The sequence below is a fragment of the Cetorhinus maximus genome, unplaced genomic scaffold, assembly GCF_964194155.1.
Source record: "Cetorhinus maximus unplaced genomic scaffold, sCetMax3.hap1.1 HAP1_SCAFFOLD_508, whole genome shotgun sequence".
NCBI classification, from domain to species: domain Eukaryota; kingdom Metazoa; phylum Chordata; class Chondrichthyes; order Lamniformes; family Cetorhinidae; genus Cetorhinus; species Cetorhinus maximus.
In genome coordinates this window covers 40,950-58,946 of record NW_027596450.1, presented here as the reverse complement: position 1 = coordinate 58,946, position 17,997 = coordinate 40,950, and the positions used below count along the sequence as shown (strand labels likewise).

The 17,997-nt window shown below is 42.1% G+C and overlaps 1 protein-coding gene across 1 annotated transcript in view; it reads left to right on the top strand.

The window, feature by feature from the left end:
- Positions 1-17,997, top strand: part of LOC144673883 (ski oncogene-like) — a 187,536-nt gene that overhangs the window by 162,971 nt on the left and 6,568 nt on the right. Inside the window, exons 2-6 of the mRNA XM_078535519.1 lie at positions 7,241-7,369; positions 8,314-8,438; positions 11,083-11,351; positions 13,187-13,485; positions 15,522-15,752. Coding sequence (XP_078391645.1) covers positions 7,241-7,369; positions 8,314-8,438; positions 11,083-11,351; positions 13,187-13,485; positions 15,522-15,752 — 1,053 coding nt within the window. The remainder of the gene's footprint in view (positions 1-7,240; positions 7,370-8,313; positions 8,439-11,082; positions 11,352-13,186; positions 13,486-15,521; positions 15,753-17,997) is intronic.

The following is a 17,997-nucleotide window of genomic DNA, read 5'->3' as shown; positions in this document are numbered from 1 at the left end:
TGTTTGGATTACTTAAAACTAAAAGCTCTATGTACATTTACAAAGAATAAGTGCTTTGTAGCTCAGCTGCCTCATTAATACACAATATTCAAAGAGGCAATGATACTCAAAAATAAAAATGCTAGAATTTTTTATAATTATAAGCATTGACAAACATTTTCCACTCATGGATAAATTGAATTGGAGCCCTGTGGTTAAGGTTTAAGTACTTGATTGAGTATTCATATTTACAATATCAAAGCCTTGTCATAAAGATCCAGGCTTTTAACACACTGCTAGATAGAGTCAAGTGCATGATTGTATTTACACTGAGGAGCGATGACACTTTCAGCCAAGGATATTTTGAAAAGATTATTATGCAGAGTTCAATCTGAATTCTGAAAGTACAGCTTTAATCTTTTGAGGATTCAGTAGCATTTCTTGCGACATTTTGTTACATAATTAAATTTAGTACTTTTTCCAAAAATGTTGTAAATAGTCCTGTGGCTCTGTAGGTTTTCTGGAAATGTTCTGTCTTGTTCTCTTAGAGGTGGGGGCTCCTGCTGGACTAGGGTTCCAGTGGCGGTGACAACCTCCTGCATATCTCACTTAATGAGCCATAATTTACGTGTAAACCCAGACTATAAGACCTGAATTTCCCGACACGATAACACCCCAAATCAGATGCCATCATGCAAAATTTAGTTGAACCTTTGGATTGGGGGAGGCCTGCTGTTGTATCCCTGTCCAACTTCATGTTTCCTTCTCCCCAGTCTGGCAAGAAAGACCTGGCTGCTTCTTCACAGTCTGACCATTCGTAAATGGTGCTGTAAACAAGGCTCAACTAGCAAGCAGCCTATATCTCTGCCTTCCATTGCTACTATTGCTGAACCTGGGCACTGCCTGAGGAGGAGTGGTGGTAATCTGTGGCACAGCAGTGGAAGGCCCACTGAACTCCCTTTGGAGGGAGAGAGGCCAGTACTTGGCATTTCTTTGTCACTTTTTGAGGTGGTTGGTCACAATGAGTTTATGATCTGTGCCCACAAAAGATTCAGTTCTCAATGTTTAGTCTTTAATTCAAAAATGCTCATAAAATTAATGCCTGTTATGCAAGTAATAGGGTTTGGAGTTTTCAAATGTGCGAAATTCCTGAAGCCACCAGAATCTGCAAACATTACTACCCTGAACTAAATTCAGTATCCACTCAACTTTTTAATTTAAGTTTTAAATCTTTGGGCAGAAACGAGTATGTTGTCACATCACAGATGATTTCATTGTACAATTCTCTGTCTACAGGCCTTGAAAAGTGTCTTGCACGACAGCCTCCCAGTGACAATGGCCCTTTTAAGCTTGAGCGAGTCAACTTTGCATTCAGCACAAACTGTGACTTGAACTTTAACCCAAGCAAAAGAATGCTAAAGAGGAATGGAGAATATTTTTAGAGTTAGTGGGATGTTGAGTGGTGTGAAAAATCCTGCAGAGGATCACAGCGAATGGTATGGCCAGGGAAGAGAGGAAACAAAATGAAAAGGGAAGAATCCAAGGTTAATTGAAAAGCAGGCAGTTTGTCTTATTTTTCAATCTTGTAAACAAGTTGCCTTTGGTGAGTAGAATTTTTTCAGCTATGAGCTGAACATTTTGGAGAAAGAAAAAGGGAGGGTGAGCCACTAACCCTGCAATACATGGGTCACTGATTCTGCTAGGGACCCTCAGTTGTTCCTCCACACTATAATAATAGCCTTTATGCTGGGTCAGATTTGGCTCAGTGCACTCGCACAACAAATCCTTTCATCTGAAAGCATTTTCAGAAATGCCACTTACAAAGCAACTCTAAAACAATGCATGCCAATGAACTGCAATAGCACAGAACCGTTAATTCTCTGGTCTTCTGGTTTTTGAGTTGACGAAACTTATTCTGATGAGTAGTACCTCAAGTGGAGTATTGAGACAGAATGACTGTTTTCATTGTTTGGTGCATAGCACTTTCTCTTTTCCTCCTTCTCACCTCCTGAGTCAAAAAATGTCCTACCTCAAAGAAATCTGATTTGTTTATCATCAATTCAATTCAATTTAAAGAGGAACTATCATTGTTCAAGAGTGTTTCGCATACCTTAATTGTTTGCTTCCCAAACATAGCAACATGATGCAGTTTGCCCTACTGCTTTGCAAAACATCTTTGCGAAGTTTGTTAGTGATGAAAGATTCTCCAAGCTTCCTTCCCATAATAAAGGTGGTGCCTCAATAATTTCTTCAGTATTAATTATTTTCAATGGTTCTTATTGAGTAGTTTATTAAAAATGCAGAATTACGAGCTAGGAGGAGCTAATTGCCCCTTTGTGATTCCTAAATATCCTGTATAACTTTGCAGTAGGATAGAGGTGTGTCTAGTAATAGGCCAAAACTTCAAATCATCCCAAACTTGGCTATTTTCATTGAAACTAGCTGTAATCATTTCAAATATCCTGGGAAATGTAGGTGTATTCTTTAGAATGTGTTTTCCATAATTTCAGTGACTGGAATTTGGAAATTAAAGTTGAGGCATGCTCAGATTAGCGTGTAATGAAAACACAAACTTTTTACTCATTAACCATTACTGTATATAGCAGATGCTCTTGGCATTTGGAATCTTTTGTAGCTATTGTCAAGAGTGGTTATAACCTATGTGTACTCTTTCACTCTTCGCAGCCTTCCATTCCTTGAAATTCCAGAATCCACTCTGGCATGGCAGTCTGTGCCCATGTGGAAGCATGCAACTATGCAGCTAGAATATTTACTACAAATCTGGACAGATGAGTACTGCCTGGAGGAGGCAGTAGTATAGTGATTGATTGATAACGCAGAGACCTAGGGTAATGCTCTGGTAGACAGTGGAATTTGAATTCAACAAAGTTCAGGAATTAAAAGTCTAATGATGAAACCATTGCCAATTGTCGTAAAAACCCAACTGGTTCACCAATGTCCTTTAGGGAAGGATATCTGCCGTCCTTACCTAGTCTGGTCTACACGTGACTCTGAACAAGCGCAATTAGGGATGGTCTAGCCAGTGACGCCCTTCTCTGCAATATATAACTTACCCAGTTTGCAGAACATAGATACCTGTGACAAAACATTGGCCAGAATTTTCCAGCCCTTCATGCCAGCGGGTTCTTCCAGTCGCACTGATGTGAATGGAGATTTCAATGGCCCTGCCATGGTGGGGCTGGGAAATTCCGGCCATTGTGTCTTAAGTTGTATAGTTGTATATGTTGCTTGTTTTGGATTAACAGTCCAGATGATATTTATGTTGAAATCCTATCGGGGCATCTTGAGAACTTGAAACCACTTTTTTTTTAAAGAATCTGGAAATAAAAAGTGACCATGGAGCTGCCAATTGTCGTAAAATCTCGACTGGTTTACCATCCTTTTGAAATGTAACCTCAGGGTCAAATGTGACACCAAGGTTGCGAACAAAGTGGTTTAATCTCACACTGTTGCCAGAGAGAGAGAGAGAGAGGAATGGAGTCAGTAGCTAGGAAATGGAGCGTAGGCCGGGAACCAAAAACAATGGCTTCAGTCTTCACAATATTTAATTGGAGGAAATTTCTGCTCATTCACTGGATGTCAGATGACCAGTCTGATCATTTAGAGGGGTCAAGTTCATCTGACCTAAATGTGAATCTGGTCCCAAGCCCACATGGTGGACTCTTAACTGTCCGAAGTGACCTAACAAGTCACATAGTTTTACCAACTTCTCAGGGTATCTGGTTAATAGCAGCAAAAGCTGGCCTAGCCAGCAATGCTTCCATCCCAAGAATGAATTTTAAAAAACAGTACTAGTGAGTAAGCTATAAGTTTTTGGTATACCATAAACAGTAGGGTTAATTACCTCTCCTCAAAAAAAGCCCCTTGACCCCACTGCCCTTGCAAACGGCAACCCCATCTTAAACTTCCCTTTCCTCTCCAAAGTCCTGGTACATGTGTTTTTGCCTTCCAAATCTGTGCACGTCTTTCCCGGAACTCCCATGTTTGAATCCCTTCAAACAGGTCCTTCCAATCAGCTTTTTACCCCTGCCACAATACCGAAATCATCTTTTCAAAGTCACAAATTACACCCTTTGTGACTGTAACAAAAGTAAACTATCCCTCTTCATCCTTCTCAACCTGTGTGCAGCCTTTGACATGGTTGACCACACCATCCCCTTCCAGTGCTCCCCAATGTCATCCAGCTGGCTGGGACTCTCCCTGCTCCTCCACTGTTATCTCTGGTGTTCTCCAAGGATCTATCTCTGGCCCCCTCCCATTTCTCACCTAGATGCTGCCCTGCGGCGACATCATCCAAAAGCACAGCATTAGTTTTTACATGTACATTGATGATACCCAGCTCTATTTTATCATTACCTCCCTTGACTACTGTTGCTAAATTACCAGACTGCTCATCTGACATCTAGTACTGGATGAGCAGAAATTTCCTCCAATTAAATATTGGGAAAACCGAAGCAATTGTCTTTGGTCCCTGCTCCAAACTCCGTTCCCTAGCTGCCAACTATATCCCTGGCCCTGGCAACAGTCTGAGACCAAATCAATCTGTTTGCAACCTTTGGTGTTATATTTGACCCCTGGATGAGATTCCCACCACATATTCGTGTCATCACTTAGATCGCCAATTTCCACCTCCATAACATCACTCAACTTTACCCCATGGCAATTAATAAAATCCCCAATTATGCCTTTGTTGTCTCCTGGATCTCACTATTCCAATGCAGTTCTGGTTAATTGTATTACATGAAAACAGCTTATAAATAAGTTGTTGTTAGTAGATAAAAGGAACCACTTTTCGAGTGTGTAGATTTGTTCTATCATAATGACTTATTAAAATTTGATTATTAAATAAATGTAGGACATTTGAAGATTTCGCAGTTAATTAGTCCCTGAATTATTTTAAAAATGTGATCAGAAATGCTGCTCACGTCCTCAAAGGGTTACTTATCGCAGAACACTTAAGATTTTTGGCCCACCATGTCTGTTTCACACTTGACCCACAAAAGAGGCCGTGTTCTAGCAGTTTTTCCAGTGTTGACTGTGAGCCTGAAATTGATGTCTTGTCCGAACAAAATGTTCTGTGTGCTGACAGAAAAATAACGGCCTCCCTTTGGCATTATCACCTGTTGTGGTTTTAATGCTGGAACCCCCAACTGAGAGGTTTTCAGAAATGGAAGGGCATTTGCCAAATACCTAACTGGTGTTATCATCACTGCTGTTCCAGACAGGGTCCTGTTGTTGATCAACACTGTGCAAGCTGGAGGCTCTGCATTCGATCAGGGTAATTTACATGCCATGTCATGCAGTTCACATGGTAGACAAAGCAAAATTTGGCAAGACACCCAACATATACTACAGCTGCAGGCTCTGAAATCAGTTGACAAGTTGACTTTCATAGGGAGGAAACAACGCTGTACACTGTTTCACTTCTTTGGTCGAGTGTGGAGTCACATCATCCTCCTGCCCATCCTCCTCACTCACCCCATCCTCTCCACCCCATCTATTACAGTATATTTGGCTTAATTGTACAGCTCTTTTCAAGTTTTTTGTAACTGCTGAATAAATTAATGTTGCATTTTTATTGTGGTCTGGGAAGAGAGAAATGTGCAGTTTTATCTGAAAGGCCCCTGTTTTGCAAGGAGTTGTTTGTTGTAATTCCTGAACATTGCATGAGGAGCAACATCCAACTCAATAGAATCTTTGCTGGAATTCTACCAGCCCTTTGGCAATAGGCTGCGATGCAGGAAGATTGGCAAAATGACATGGGAAGGCAATGGAGGGAGTGCCCAACATCTTCTCACCGCCAAGCCCTTTTGCCAGCAACAGGAAGGTTAACAGATTTGCCGCCTGCCAGGAGCCCATTATGTGACCAATTAAGGGCCACTTCCTGCCTCCTTGAGCATTTTACCCATATTGGGGGGGCGGGGGATGCTGTCACATCAAGAGACTACCAAGTGAAACCTGGTGGCCTCCCAGCAGGCTCTGGGGCATGGGGGGGCTACTTTTTGGCATTCCATGGCACCACTTATACACCACAAAATTCTCACCCTGATAACTGGGGCCTGCCTACCTGCCTGGCCTGGCTGTCCCCAAACCCCACTTACCCCTCTTCGAGGGCACCGGTGATTGAGGTGCCCTCTCGCTGCAGCCTCAGCAACGCTGAGCTGCTAGCCCTCTGATTGGGCTGGCAGCTCTGAGGAGCAACCACTTAATTCTCCACCCTCGGAAATATGCCTCCCCTAGTTCACTGCCAGCCGAAGCGAGGTCATCTCCTGCTTTCAGCCCCTGTGGTGGGACTTCTGCTGTCCCTGTAAAAGTCAATTCTTTGTTTTAATTTAGCCCCTTAATGACCAAGAATGTTTTATTACTTGCACAGTAAACGCACAGTGCCATAGATTGCCTCTTTTATTTCTGAGGCATAAGGTATTGGTAACAATGTCGGAACTTTGAAAGCCTATTGCATTAAGTTTCCTTTCAGTCACACATGCAGCATTATTAATGTTGGTTTCTTTCATTATTTCACCCAATTACCAATAGGCACATTTACCAGTGGGTAAATGTCACCAGGACAGATCCTGACTGATTAGTGTCTTTCCTGTCTTAATCTCGGGATATTATAGCAAATTGCAGTGCCGCCTTTGCTGTCCCAATAAAAATTAAATGATCTATAGTGCAGTTACCAACTGGACTATTGAGAGAGTCCTCCTTTCCGTCCTTTCCCTGATCTTTCACTCGCCATCAGTGAATTGTCCCATGGCTTCTGCACAGTTGAGCGCAAGGAGGTACAGGAGAGAGGCCCAGGCTCACTTTTGGGGAACTTCCGGGGCTGTGTGTTCTGTTCCATTGTGATGCAGCACATTGGTGTTCCAATATTTTGTATCATCATAGTGTATCTTACAAAGAAACAAAAACCTACTGCCACTTCTCTTTTATAGTACCCTCTTAAAGTACTTTTTAAGAAGCAGATTAGTTTTCAATGTGTTTCAGAAATGTCACTAAAACTCTCAAAGTTTTCCAGCGAGCAGCGCTTTGGGAATACAGCCTCCCAAATTTTCTCCGACATTCGTCCGTACATTTAGCATTGCAAAAATTCCACCCTCCCTCAAAGAAACTTTCTGAACAAACACTTATCTAATTTTGTTTTCAGTGTTCTTGAATGATATTTACCCTTTCATGTTTTAACTGTGCATTAAATATCACCAAAAAAAATCCTAACTTTATTCTTTCTCTTCCTTCTGTTTAGGTGCCTTTTGACCAAACTGTGTTTAAAAAGTTCAAGCAAGATGAAATCACTTCAGAATCTCCGGCTGCAACCGAGAAGGAGAAACCGCCTGAATGGTGGCGGTCCTTTTCCTCACCATCTAGCACTAAGGTACATCATTCAGCAATAAGTCAAACCAATCATTTCGTTGGGAAGGAGAAAGGGAGAAGTGCTTATCTATGTTTCAACCTCTGAGGAATGAATGGATGTTATTACTGTTATGAAAGAAGGATCCAACATTGGATTTGTGCACTTTGTTTTGCCTTACTTTGACATCGCTTTAGTGATTGTCGGGAAAAAAAAATCTGTAATGCAGATTGAAGTTCAGCAGAATTGAAGATGGAATTGTGGCTGCTGGATGCTTGACATAGAGTGCTCCATCTGAGAGACGAGGATCTGGAAACACCCTGGGGAAATTGGGGGTGGTGGTGGTGCTCTTAAAAGAAGAAACAATGTGGGGAAAGTTTTATTTTAGTCATTGGATGAAGTTCCATTATTTTGTTCACAGTGTGAATGTTCTAGGCTTCCTCTGATCAATTTGTGTTAAGACTGCTTTCTCATTAGAAACATGCAATGTAAAATGCACTCCCCCATGCCCCAAGTGGTTCACTGGATACCATCAGGTATGGCACTGATCCATACAGACTGGGAGTTGGCCAGATCCAAGTTTTGATCTATGCTGAGTTAGCTCATCTCAGCCAGGGCAATGCCAAGTACACTTCAATTGGCATCAGCACCTTTGGACTAGTGAGACAAAAACTTATTCAAGTTTTGTGTGTTTGTGTCTGTGAATATGTGTTTTGTGTGTGTGGTGTGTGTGCCTGTCCTACTTGGCTGTGGTGCCAAGGGTGGTTACTTAGGAATTGTACTAAGGCCTGTCAGCACCTTTGGAACAATTCCCCAATGAATTACCTTTATAACAGGAGAGATAAGGGAAAATGTAGGAAGAGAAGAAAAGCTACAAAGGGCATCAAGTATGAAAAGAGCTATTGCAGAACAATTAGAAAGAAAGTTTTCTGCTGAATGAAGAAAATAAATATTTTTTTTTTGTCTAGAACGTTCTAAGTAGCAGTTGTGCACATTCTCAACAAAGACTCTCCGCCTTCAGGCCCTGGTCACCAACCATTTCAACAAGTGAAAAAGAAACCTTGACTCACCTTCCTGCACTGGCCCGAGACAGGTACAGATTCTGTTTCTGCTCATGGGAGAGCCGCTTCTGTGCTGACCTTAGCAAAAATTTACATGAGTATGTCAGGAATCCATTCTTTAACACTTTGCTTTACATGGCAAACAAATGAAATATCTCCTTGTGTGCAAAAGGAAATTGGGGCTGTTAATATTTTTCTTTAAAATGAGCTGACGGTGAGCTGGACTTACAACTGGAAGACCCAGATTAAATCTGGGACAGAATTTCTCAGCTATGTGGAGGCAGGTTCTAGTATGTGTGCGTGGGTTGGAAACTCCTGGAAAATGACTTTGGGTTAGGAGCCCGACGTAAAACCACTTGCTTCCGGTTTTCCTCGGGGCAGGTATTGAAGCTGGGGAACCCCTGTAGGTCTGGCAGGAAAGCAATTGAAGTGATTAAAAAGCATTAAGAACCTTATTCAACCATGAATCCCTTCTTTCCCAACAGCTCATGGCTTCCATGCTGTGTCTGCACCTCGCCAGGGCCACCAAGACGCGTACACAGTGGGAAGAACCTCTTCAGTGCAACTGACAAGCTATGATGGCTTCAATCAGTTACACTGAAGAGCTCCAGCCATGACCATTGAGAGACTTCTATTCAAAGCACTTCTTCTTTCAGGGAGTGCTTTCACTGCTTGACATGTGATTGCCAGCTTTTTGGAAGGCTCTTCACCAGTCTAGCAGTTCACTCACTTTCAGTTCTCCAGCTCTCTTCTCCATTCCTGTGGATGTTGCAGCCTCAAAAATCCAACTGTTGGTGAGCCCTTGTAACCCATGGTGTGGTCCCTTTAATGTGAAATCCTTGCTTTGTAGAATGGATGCATCATCCCATGCCCTTCCTTAGTGGAGTCTGGAGGTGGGATGCTTATACTATTGATCTGGGAAAAAGCCTTGGCAAAGTCTGCTCATTAGGAAATCAGGTTCCTGACACAAAAATGGGACTAAGTAGACAAGATTTCATCCTGAGTTTTTGGGAAAAAAACTTACCTGCATTCCTATAGAACTTCTCATGACTACCTGATGCCTCAGCCAATGATGTACTTTTGAACTGTAATCACTGTTGTAATGTAGGAGTGAGGGTAAATGTCCTTCTCTTCATGCTAGTAGTCCTTGAGAGAGAGGGAAGAGAACTAATTGGGCGCTGACTTCCAATAGCTTGACCAGGTCATCATCATGGTTTATTGTTCCAAAATTGCAGGTCCTGATAAGGATTGTTTATGCTGCCATCTACATCTTCGATTGCAATCTTTGCTGTCTATAGACTTAAGCATTCCAATTCTGTTCTGGCCAGTCTTGCACCTTGTACCCTTGGTAAACTTGAGCTCATCCAAAATCAGCTTCCCATATCCCAACTTGCCCCAGACCTCATCCTTTCCTATCTCTATAACCTCCTCCTGCCACATAGCCCTTTGAGATCATTCCAATTCTGCCCTCTTGTGAATTCCTGATTTTCATTGCTCAACCATTGGCAGCAGTTCCTTCGACTGCCCAGGCCCTAACTTCTGGAATATCCTCCCCAAACTTTTTCACCTTGCTACCATTCTTTCTTCCTCTAAGATGGTCCACAAAACCTACACCTTTGACCAAACTTTTAGTCATTTGTCTTAATATCATCTTATGTGGATCAGTATCAAATTTGTTTCATAACACTGCCGTAAAGCACGTTGGAGCATTTTTCCCCTGTTTAAGGTGCTAGATAAGTACAAGTTCTTATCGTCTTGGTGCTTGTTAGAACATTATAGAACACATACAAGCAGCCAAAGGAACCCATTTCAGGGAGAAGCAATCCCCTTCCCATTTCTTCCGCAGCTTTAAGAATTTTTAGTTGGCTCCAGAAACAGGACTGGAGATAGGTGTGCCCGGAATTTCCCACCACTGGTTGGCATGATGGTTTGCCAAAAAGTCCCGCCTCCACATCATTTTCCAGGAGGATGGGTCGGGGGTGAGAGGGCCACCTGCCCCCAAACAGCGGGTAGCCGCTTGAACCAATTAAGAAGCTTAGTAAGGCCCCTCCCCCATGCCCACTCAACAGAGAAAGGAGGCAACCTCCTGGCAGGAGACTGGGAGGGCCAGCGTTTCATTCTACTATTTAAACATCCTCCCAACCCCCGGCAGCTGACATAAAAATGGCCACAGGTTATCCTGTGGAGGGTGTCCCCTCCATGAGGACGGCCTGGCTGCTGTGACCATTTTTAATGTTGCAAGATTTTATAAATGCTTGAGGTGCCCTCTCTCTCTCCCTTTGCTGCAATCACAGACTGGACCACCTTCAGTGTTGCAGGGCCTCCTATTGGCCCTCCAACATCCAGAACCTCATCCCTCCCCTTCCCGCCACCCTTAATCGAACAGCGAGCTGCCTTCTGGCCATTAATTGGCCTTTCAATCAAAACTCGAAGCGTGTGTCAGGCCACTGCCATGCGGTGTCATAACCCGGAAGTTATCCCGACTTGGCTCCTGACCATAGATCAAAAATTCATGCCATGAGTCTCAAGTTTTACTAACACGAAAGACGAGAAGAAAATTCACAAGGCGGAATAAAGGATGGGAATTGTTTTTAATTTTGAGAACAGATATATATTGTTGTCGTAATCTTTTGAGGGTTAAAAATTGAATGATTTTGCTTTGTGCCCTCTCCATAGTTTCTATGCATACAAAAGTTACGAAGGTTCAGTGGCACCAAACGTAGCTCTGACACCACTGCCCCAGCAGCGGAATGGACGACAGTCACCGTCAGCCACCGCAGTCACACAGAACATCGCGACTCCAAGCGAAGCTAACAGACCTCGGAAAAGGAGGGCAACTGCAGAATCACAGCTAGAACAGGAAACAGCTGCTCAGCTTGCTGCCGTGTTTCCTTCGGAAGACAAAGATTCAGACGCTGAGGTAGAGGTTGAGAGCAGAGAAGGATGTAAGTTCAATTCGCACAGATATCTTAAATTCAACCCTCTCACCCCACATCATCCCTATTGAAAAGGCAGACGAGTGGCCTGCTTCCAGACCATTAAAACAGCGCTTGAGTCATATGCTAAGGTGATTGGTTTACATTCCTTACTTCCAGTCCGTGCCTCTCCAGGCATGCTCTTTTGAGTAATTACATAGGACAGAAACAGACCATTCAGCCCAATCAGCCCGTGCTGGTATTTATGCTCCACTCGAACCTCCTCACATCTTTTATCATCTAAATCTGCCATCAAAATCATCTATTCTTTTCTCCCACAAATGCTTGTTTAGCTTCCCCTTAAATTCACCTATATTAATCGCTTCAACCCTTCCCTGTAGTAGCGAGTTCCGCTCTTTAGTTAAAGAATTTCTTCAGAATTCCCTGTTGGATTTCTTGGTGACCATCCTAAATTGATGGCCTCTGGTTACACTCTTCCCCAAAAGAGGAGACATTCTGTATCCACTTTATCAAAACCTTTCATAATTTCAAAAAACCTCTATTAGGTCACCCCTCAACGTTTTTCCAAGAAAAAAAGAGACCCAGACTGTCAATCCTTTCCTGGTATGTAAACCCATGCACCTTTGTAAATCTTCTCTGCACCCCTTCCAGTGCCTCTGTGTCCTTTTTTATACTATGGTGACCAGAACTACAGGCAGTACTGTTAGTGTGATTTAACCAATGTTCGATACAGGTTTAGCATAACTTCCCTACTTTTCAATCCTGTCCCTGCATAAATAAAGCCTAGTGCTTGGTTTGCTTTTTTTATAGTCTTGCTAACATGTGGCACAATTTTAGCGATTGGCCAGATTCCTTTTTTCCTCTACCCAACCTGGACTTGGGTCTTCCAAGTAATGTGACCTCCCTATGCTTCCTACCAAAATGTATGATCTCACATTTATCTGTGTTGAATTTCATTAGTCAATTATCTGTCCATTCTGTAAGCTTACTAATGACCCCTGTAATTTGTTGCAGTCCTCCTCAGTATTAACTATACCCCCAAATTGGTGTCATCGCAAATTTAGAAAATGTGCTTTTGATTTCAAGGTCCAAAATGGAACAACATGTAGAAACAAAAGTATTGGAGGTTACATCATGGGATAATAATGTATAACTGAAATTGCGCTCTCTGCTAGTTTAGCACAGTGGAAATTCATTTATGGCAAGCAATTAATTTCCTGTTTAAAATAGCAGGGACAAATTCCAGATGAGTATCCCACAGTTTAACTTCAGAGTCAAGGCTTCTCCGATCAAAGAAAAATTAAGTTATACCACTTGAGAATGTCATCCGACAGCCAATGTGGAAGTGACCCCCCAATCCAGATCTTACCTGCCAGATTTATGCTGTGTTACCCAGTCTCAACTGAAGCAGCAGCACCTAAGTAGGCATCAGTCACATTGGACCAAGGAGAGGAAAATCAGCCAGAGTTCTCACGTGAGATAGCCGTCCACCGACTCGTGTCAGAAAGTGTGTATGCACGGACATTGTATGAAGGCAGGTTTGGCCTTCATTGAGACCTCCCCTAATTGTTTAGACTGCCACACAACAAATAATCACATGATCAACGTACCAGCAAATGATTAGCACCCACTGAACTGTATCCTAGAATAAACCAGTAGTTTCAGGAGTACAGGAGAGAAGTAAAGTAATTGCTTGACAAAAGGGACCTGTGAGGAGAGGAATTTAAAGTTTTTTCTTGCAACTGGTGTGACTGCACAGGAAAATTCTAAAGAGCTCACATCAGCAAGTAAGCTTTCTATTTATAAGTACGTATTTTAATGCGAATGTATTTTCCCTCCTACAGTCACATCATCGTTGTCTTCACTTTCTTCTCCCTCCTTCACTTCATCTGGCTCATCAGCAAAAGACCTGAGCTCACCCGGGGTGCAAGTTGCATCTAATGGTGTATTCGAGACTCCAGGCCACACAGATACACACAACAGTGGATTAGAAGTGGAGCTAGAACACTTGAGGCAGGCCTTGGACAATGGAATTGACACCAAGGAAGCCAAGGAGAAATTCTTACATGAAATCATTAAGATGCGAGTAAAGCAAGAGGAAAAACTGAATGCCGCTTTGCAAGCCAAGCGCAGCCTACAGCAGGTAAGAGAAGGAGCTGCTTATATGATATCTGGAATTTAGACTAAGTACAAACAAATGGCAAAGATGGCGAACCTACATTAACTGTCCTCAGACAGATTAAGTGCATTGTGCTTGTGCAGTATTGATTATAATTGCAAATTTCATGCGTTAGTGCTCCTGACCTTCAATTTATGGAAGTTCCAGATTTACAACCATTATAATTTTTTGATCATCATAATCAGCAAAGACTGCATTCCCATGAACAAGTAACAAGCCAACATTTATTACCTGAGCTCGCACACAAAAGAATTCTTGTTTGGCTGAAATATTAAAGGGCAGCAAGAGCCTACGGAACATAACCTCAGCATCTGTGATATTAATTAATTAACCTATTATGTCCTCATCGCAAATACATAATTTCGCTACATACAAACTAGCACCAGGCAAGCTTTTTCTTTACTTATCCACTAATCCAGTCAGGTCTCTTGTACCCATCTGTATAGTTGTGATATTAGTCAAATGGAGTGTTGGCAAAGTATAGTCAGTATGACGGTACAATACCTGAAGCACCAGTCTGGTTCAGAATGCAGTATTTGTACAATTGAGCGGTCAGTTAGACGTGCTTTAAAATAGCCTCGTACACAATATTTATATTGCAGATTGTTAATGTTGCCTTGGGGTCTCGCTTATATTGGAGAAGAATTCCTGCAATAGCTCAAGCAACAAAAAATATAATTTCACATAATTAATTGCAATTTTGTTTGGGCTGACTCACCTTCCCTGATGGCTGCCGAGGTAGCTAGAAGCCATCAAACAAAAAGCCACCACGTTGGCTTGTACTCGTGCAGACTGAACTGCTCATTCCAGCTACAGTCAAGAAACGTAACTGTCCGCAACTTCACTGATGTTTATCATGCTGTTAATGTCTGCACTGCCCCCAGAGGTACCTACAACATCCACTGATTGATGTGTTCAGTGTAGCGCACAATACTTTATATTGGCATGCTTATTTACTGGAACTACCGTGCTGTATAATATCAGGCACTTGTTTTGGCCAGTCCATCCAGTTCTTGAGTCTATAATGTCTTGTACGGGAAGTGATATTACCAGAAAGAAAGGATTTCCTATGGCTCCTGGCTGAGGGGATGAAAAGAGTGTTGCTTTCGGGAAGTGCTGTCTTTATTGTCTCATTTCTTACAGCTAAGAAACAAAAAGGGTTGTTTCCTTTGTACTGGCTTCATCCATTGATGGACAACAATCTGATGATCTAAATGACGACACCTACATGCATGAGACGCAACCACACAATGACCACTGTAATTACAAACAGAAGAAAGTCTATTAATTTAATTCAGTCTTGGGCACTTTTCTATCAACAACAGTTACATGACATAGTCTAACGTGAAGGTAACAGCTCCCAATAGCACCCAGGAACTAAGTTTGTGTGGGTTTTGAGAACACAACTTATCAGGTTGGAAAACTAGTGCCTACCTATTTTGGTCCTCCAGTGAAGAACAAACAACACACAGAACAGGATAAAACAAGAGTTGTATTTGGAGTTTTCAGGTATCCACTTAAGTGCTGCTTGGAGCCTCATCATCAATGTTAGATGGCAACAACAGTTACAGTATAATGATTCTAGACTGCAGACTCTTGAAATAAATAATTAGTCATCTGAAACATGACATAAGTGATCCACGTGGGAAGAAAGAGCCTTTGTGTTGGTATTCACATTGTTTTAACATAAGAACCTACCTTTGGCTAATTAATATGTGGAGATCCTCCACCCTTTGGAAAGTGAATTTCCTACATAAGCACTAATTTGTAAGAAATAAAAACAGAAAATAAAAGGTCACAGACCTTGAGACATTAACTCGGTTTTCCTCTCCACAGATGCTGCCTGAACTGCTGAGCATTTCCAATATTTTCTGTTTTTATTCCAGATTTCCAGCATCTGCAGTATTTTGCTTGTGTACTAATTTGTAAGGTTAGCTTTTCAGTAAAACGCAATTTACTTTCCCATTTAACTGAATTCTGTACAATCCTTTGTTTTGTAGGAACTTGAATTTCTCCGTGTTGCCAAGAAAGAGAAACTACGCGAAGCAACGGAGGCCAAACGTAACTTAAGGAAAGAGATAGAGCGTCTTCGAGCGGAGAACGAGAAGAAAATGAAGGAGGCGAATGAATCGCGGATAAGGCTAAAACGAGAACTAGAACAAGCAAAACAAATCCGGGTCTGTGACAAAGGCTGTGAGGCTGGGCGACTGAGAATCAAATATTCAGCGCAGGTAATTATGGTAGAGTAATCAAGATTGGTGTTATTTTTAAACACGAGTACACACTAACACTTTTTGTTTTTGTTTTATTTGTGACCATGCTTTAGATTGCAAAAGCAATGCTTGAATGTTCTATTACATTTTGGCTGACAAACTAAAAGTTACGAGAACAGGAAAACCACTGTCTCGATACTTCTGAGGAACCCTGATAAGGTCAGCTAAGATCTGTTGAGCGCAGGGTATTCTGATTGAGAACTTGAGAATCAACCTTGTTGATTCTGAGCTTGGTTTCCTTCTCTTGACTGGATGGAGGAATTCAGCATCATTGTTCTTGCTTTTGAGTGCAATATCACTATTAGCTAGGGAGGGGGGACAAGGGTTGATGTCTCCTCCTTCATCATTTCCGACCTGCCACACCCTCCCCTCAATTTCTAATGCTACTGGCACGTTTTAACTGGCATCTTCCAGAACCTTTTACAAATAGCATTCTTCAAATCGGAGTTAGACCCGTACGCTGGAGAACTTCAACCTGTATCTGTGTCCAGTGTGAAGTGGGCAGCGCAATGCGAATACGCACCCAAAAATAATGCCGACACGCTCAAACCTTGGCTTTGGGACCCTTGTGAACATAGCTGACAAGTTAGGGGCACCAATTGCCTTTCCCAGTGCAGGGCCTTAGGAATCCTGGCTATTTTCGACACTAAGCTGGCACAACCCAGGTAGAGGTGGGTGTTGAGGGTGGGGTGAGGGGAGAGGAGGTAGGGGTCTTCACATCTTAGTTGCATTTTCACTTTACCAACCAAGCAATGCAGGAAGCCTCATTATCCAGTTTAAAAAAAAATCCCTCTCCCTGCCTTCTCAGTGGGGAAGACACTCGTCCTAACTTGATGCATCCTCTGTTGGCTTGGAACAGATATTGGATGTAAAGCTGGGCTCAGCTATACAGTTGGGTGCAGGGCATTGATGCAACATGTTGCATCACCAGGTTAAAAAATCTATTTTGTGGAAGTACGCTTCACTGCCCAATTTCACAATTCCCATGGAGAAACAAAATGTCCTGTAATACAAATTATGGATAAAATAGTACATATAGCTATAAAATGAGGTGTGAAGGGGTTAAAATTGCAAAACTATTCAACATTCCTCTGCCAACTCACTGCCAAAAATGAAAAAAAATATTGGGAATGGGGAAAGTAGTGCAGATTCAAGACATTAACAATCAAATGAGGAAAGAGGAAATGATGCAGATTTCCATTTCGACATCATGGGAAGTTGCAGAGGGTGAGTGTGCCAGACTAAACAAGATTGAGTAGGAACTGCAACATGGGTGTCACCCACAGTACATTTCTGGTTGAGGGAAATGGATGACATTCTGTGCAGTCCAGCTGTGTTTTATACTGCAGTGTTTACAGTGTCTTTCTCACACAACACCCAAAGAAAAGCATATGGAAAGGATTAGGTAAAGAAACATGAGCAAAATAAATACTATCAGTGAGTGAAAATTTTCTTTCTTTAATCACATTATCACAGAGCTTCAGCTTGTGAAACACTGCTTTGAAACTGAATAACCTGGTGTACATCTAAGTGTATATTGCTTGTACAGAAACCACATCAAAGGCATATGTAACTAATTAGAATAGAATCACTAGGCCACCCTTTTCTCAGTGGAGCTATCTCGTTACATTTTAACTTGCCTAAGATAATGTTCAAGGTGGTTACTGTGCTACGATGGAACTTTCAGCATTCTCTAATAAAGAGCACTCTTCTAGTGGATCGTGGAAATTGGGGGCCAAGATTACGTGCTCTAGTTCTGGAGCCAGATTTAAACCCACACCTTTCTGAATCTGGTTTGAAACTTTTACAGGGATTTAGATATGTACAACAAATGTTGAGATTATATGTGGAATGTGGATAATAACTGTGTATAATGTAGTAGCTACATGTATTACATATATATATCTACCCACAGTTATATGCATTACATACAGGCATTGATACAATAGTCATAGAGAATCTAGAGCAGAATTAGTTAAGAATCAAGATGTTACTGCTCTGTTGTTAGTTTGTATTTTTAAGATGCAGAAACTGAATCACACAAACCAGGAAGGCCCCAGGTTAGATCCCTGATCTGTGCTGATTTAGCTGATCTCATCTACATCAGTGGCTGGCCGATGGCAGTTGGCCTCAGTACAGTACCCCTGAGTTCCCGCCCTGATTGCTGTCCACTGGCCCCTGCTGAAAGTACATGTCACTCTGG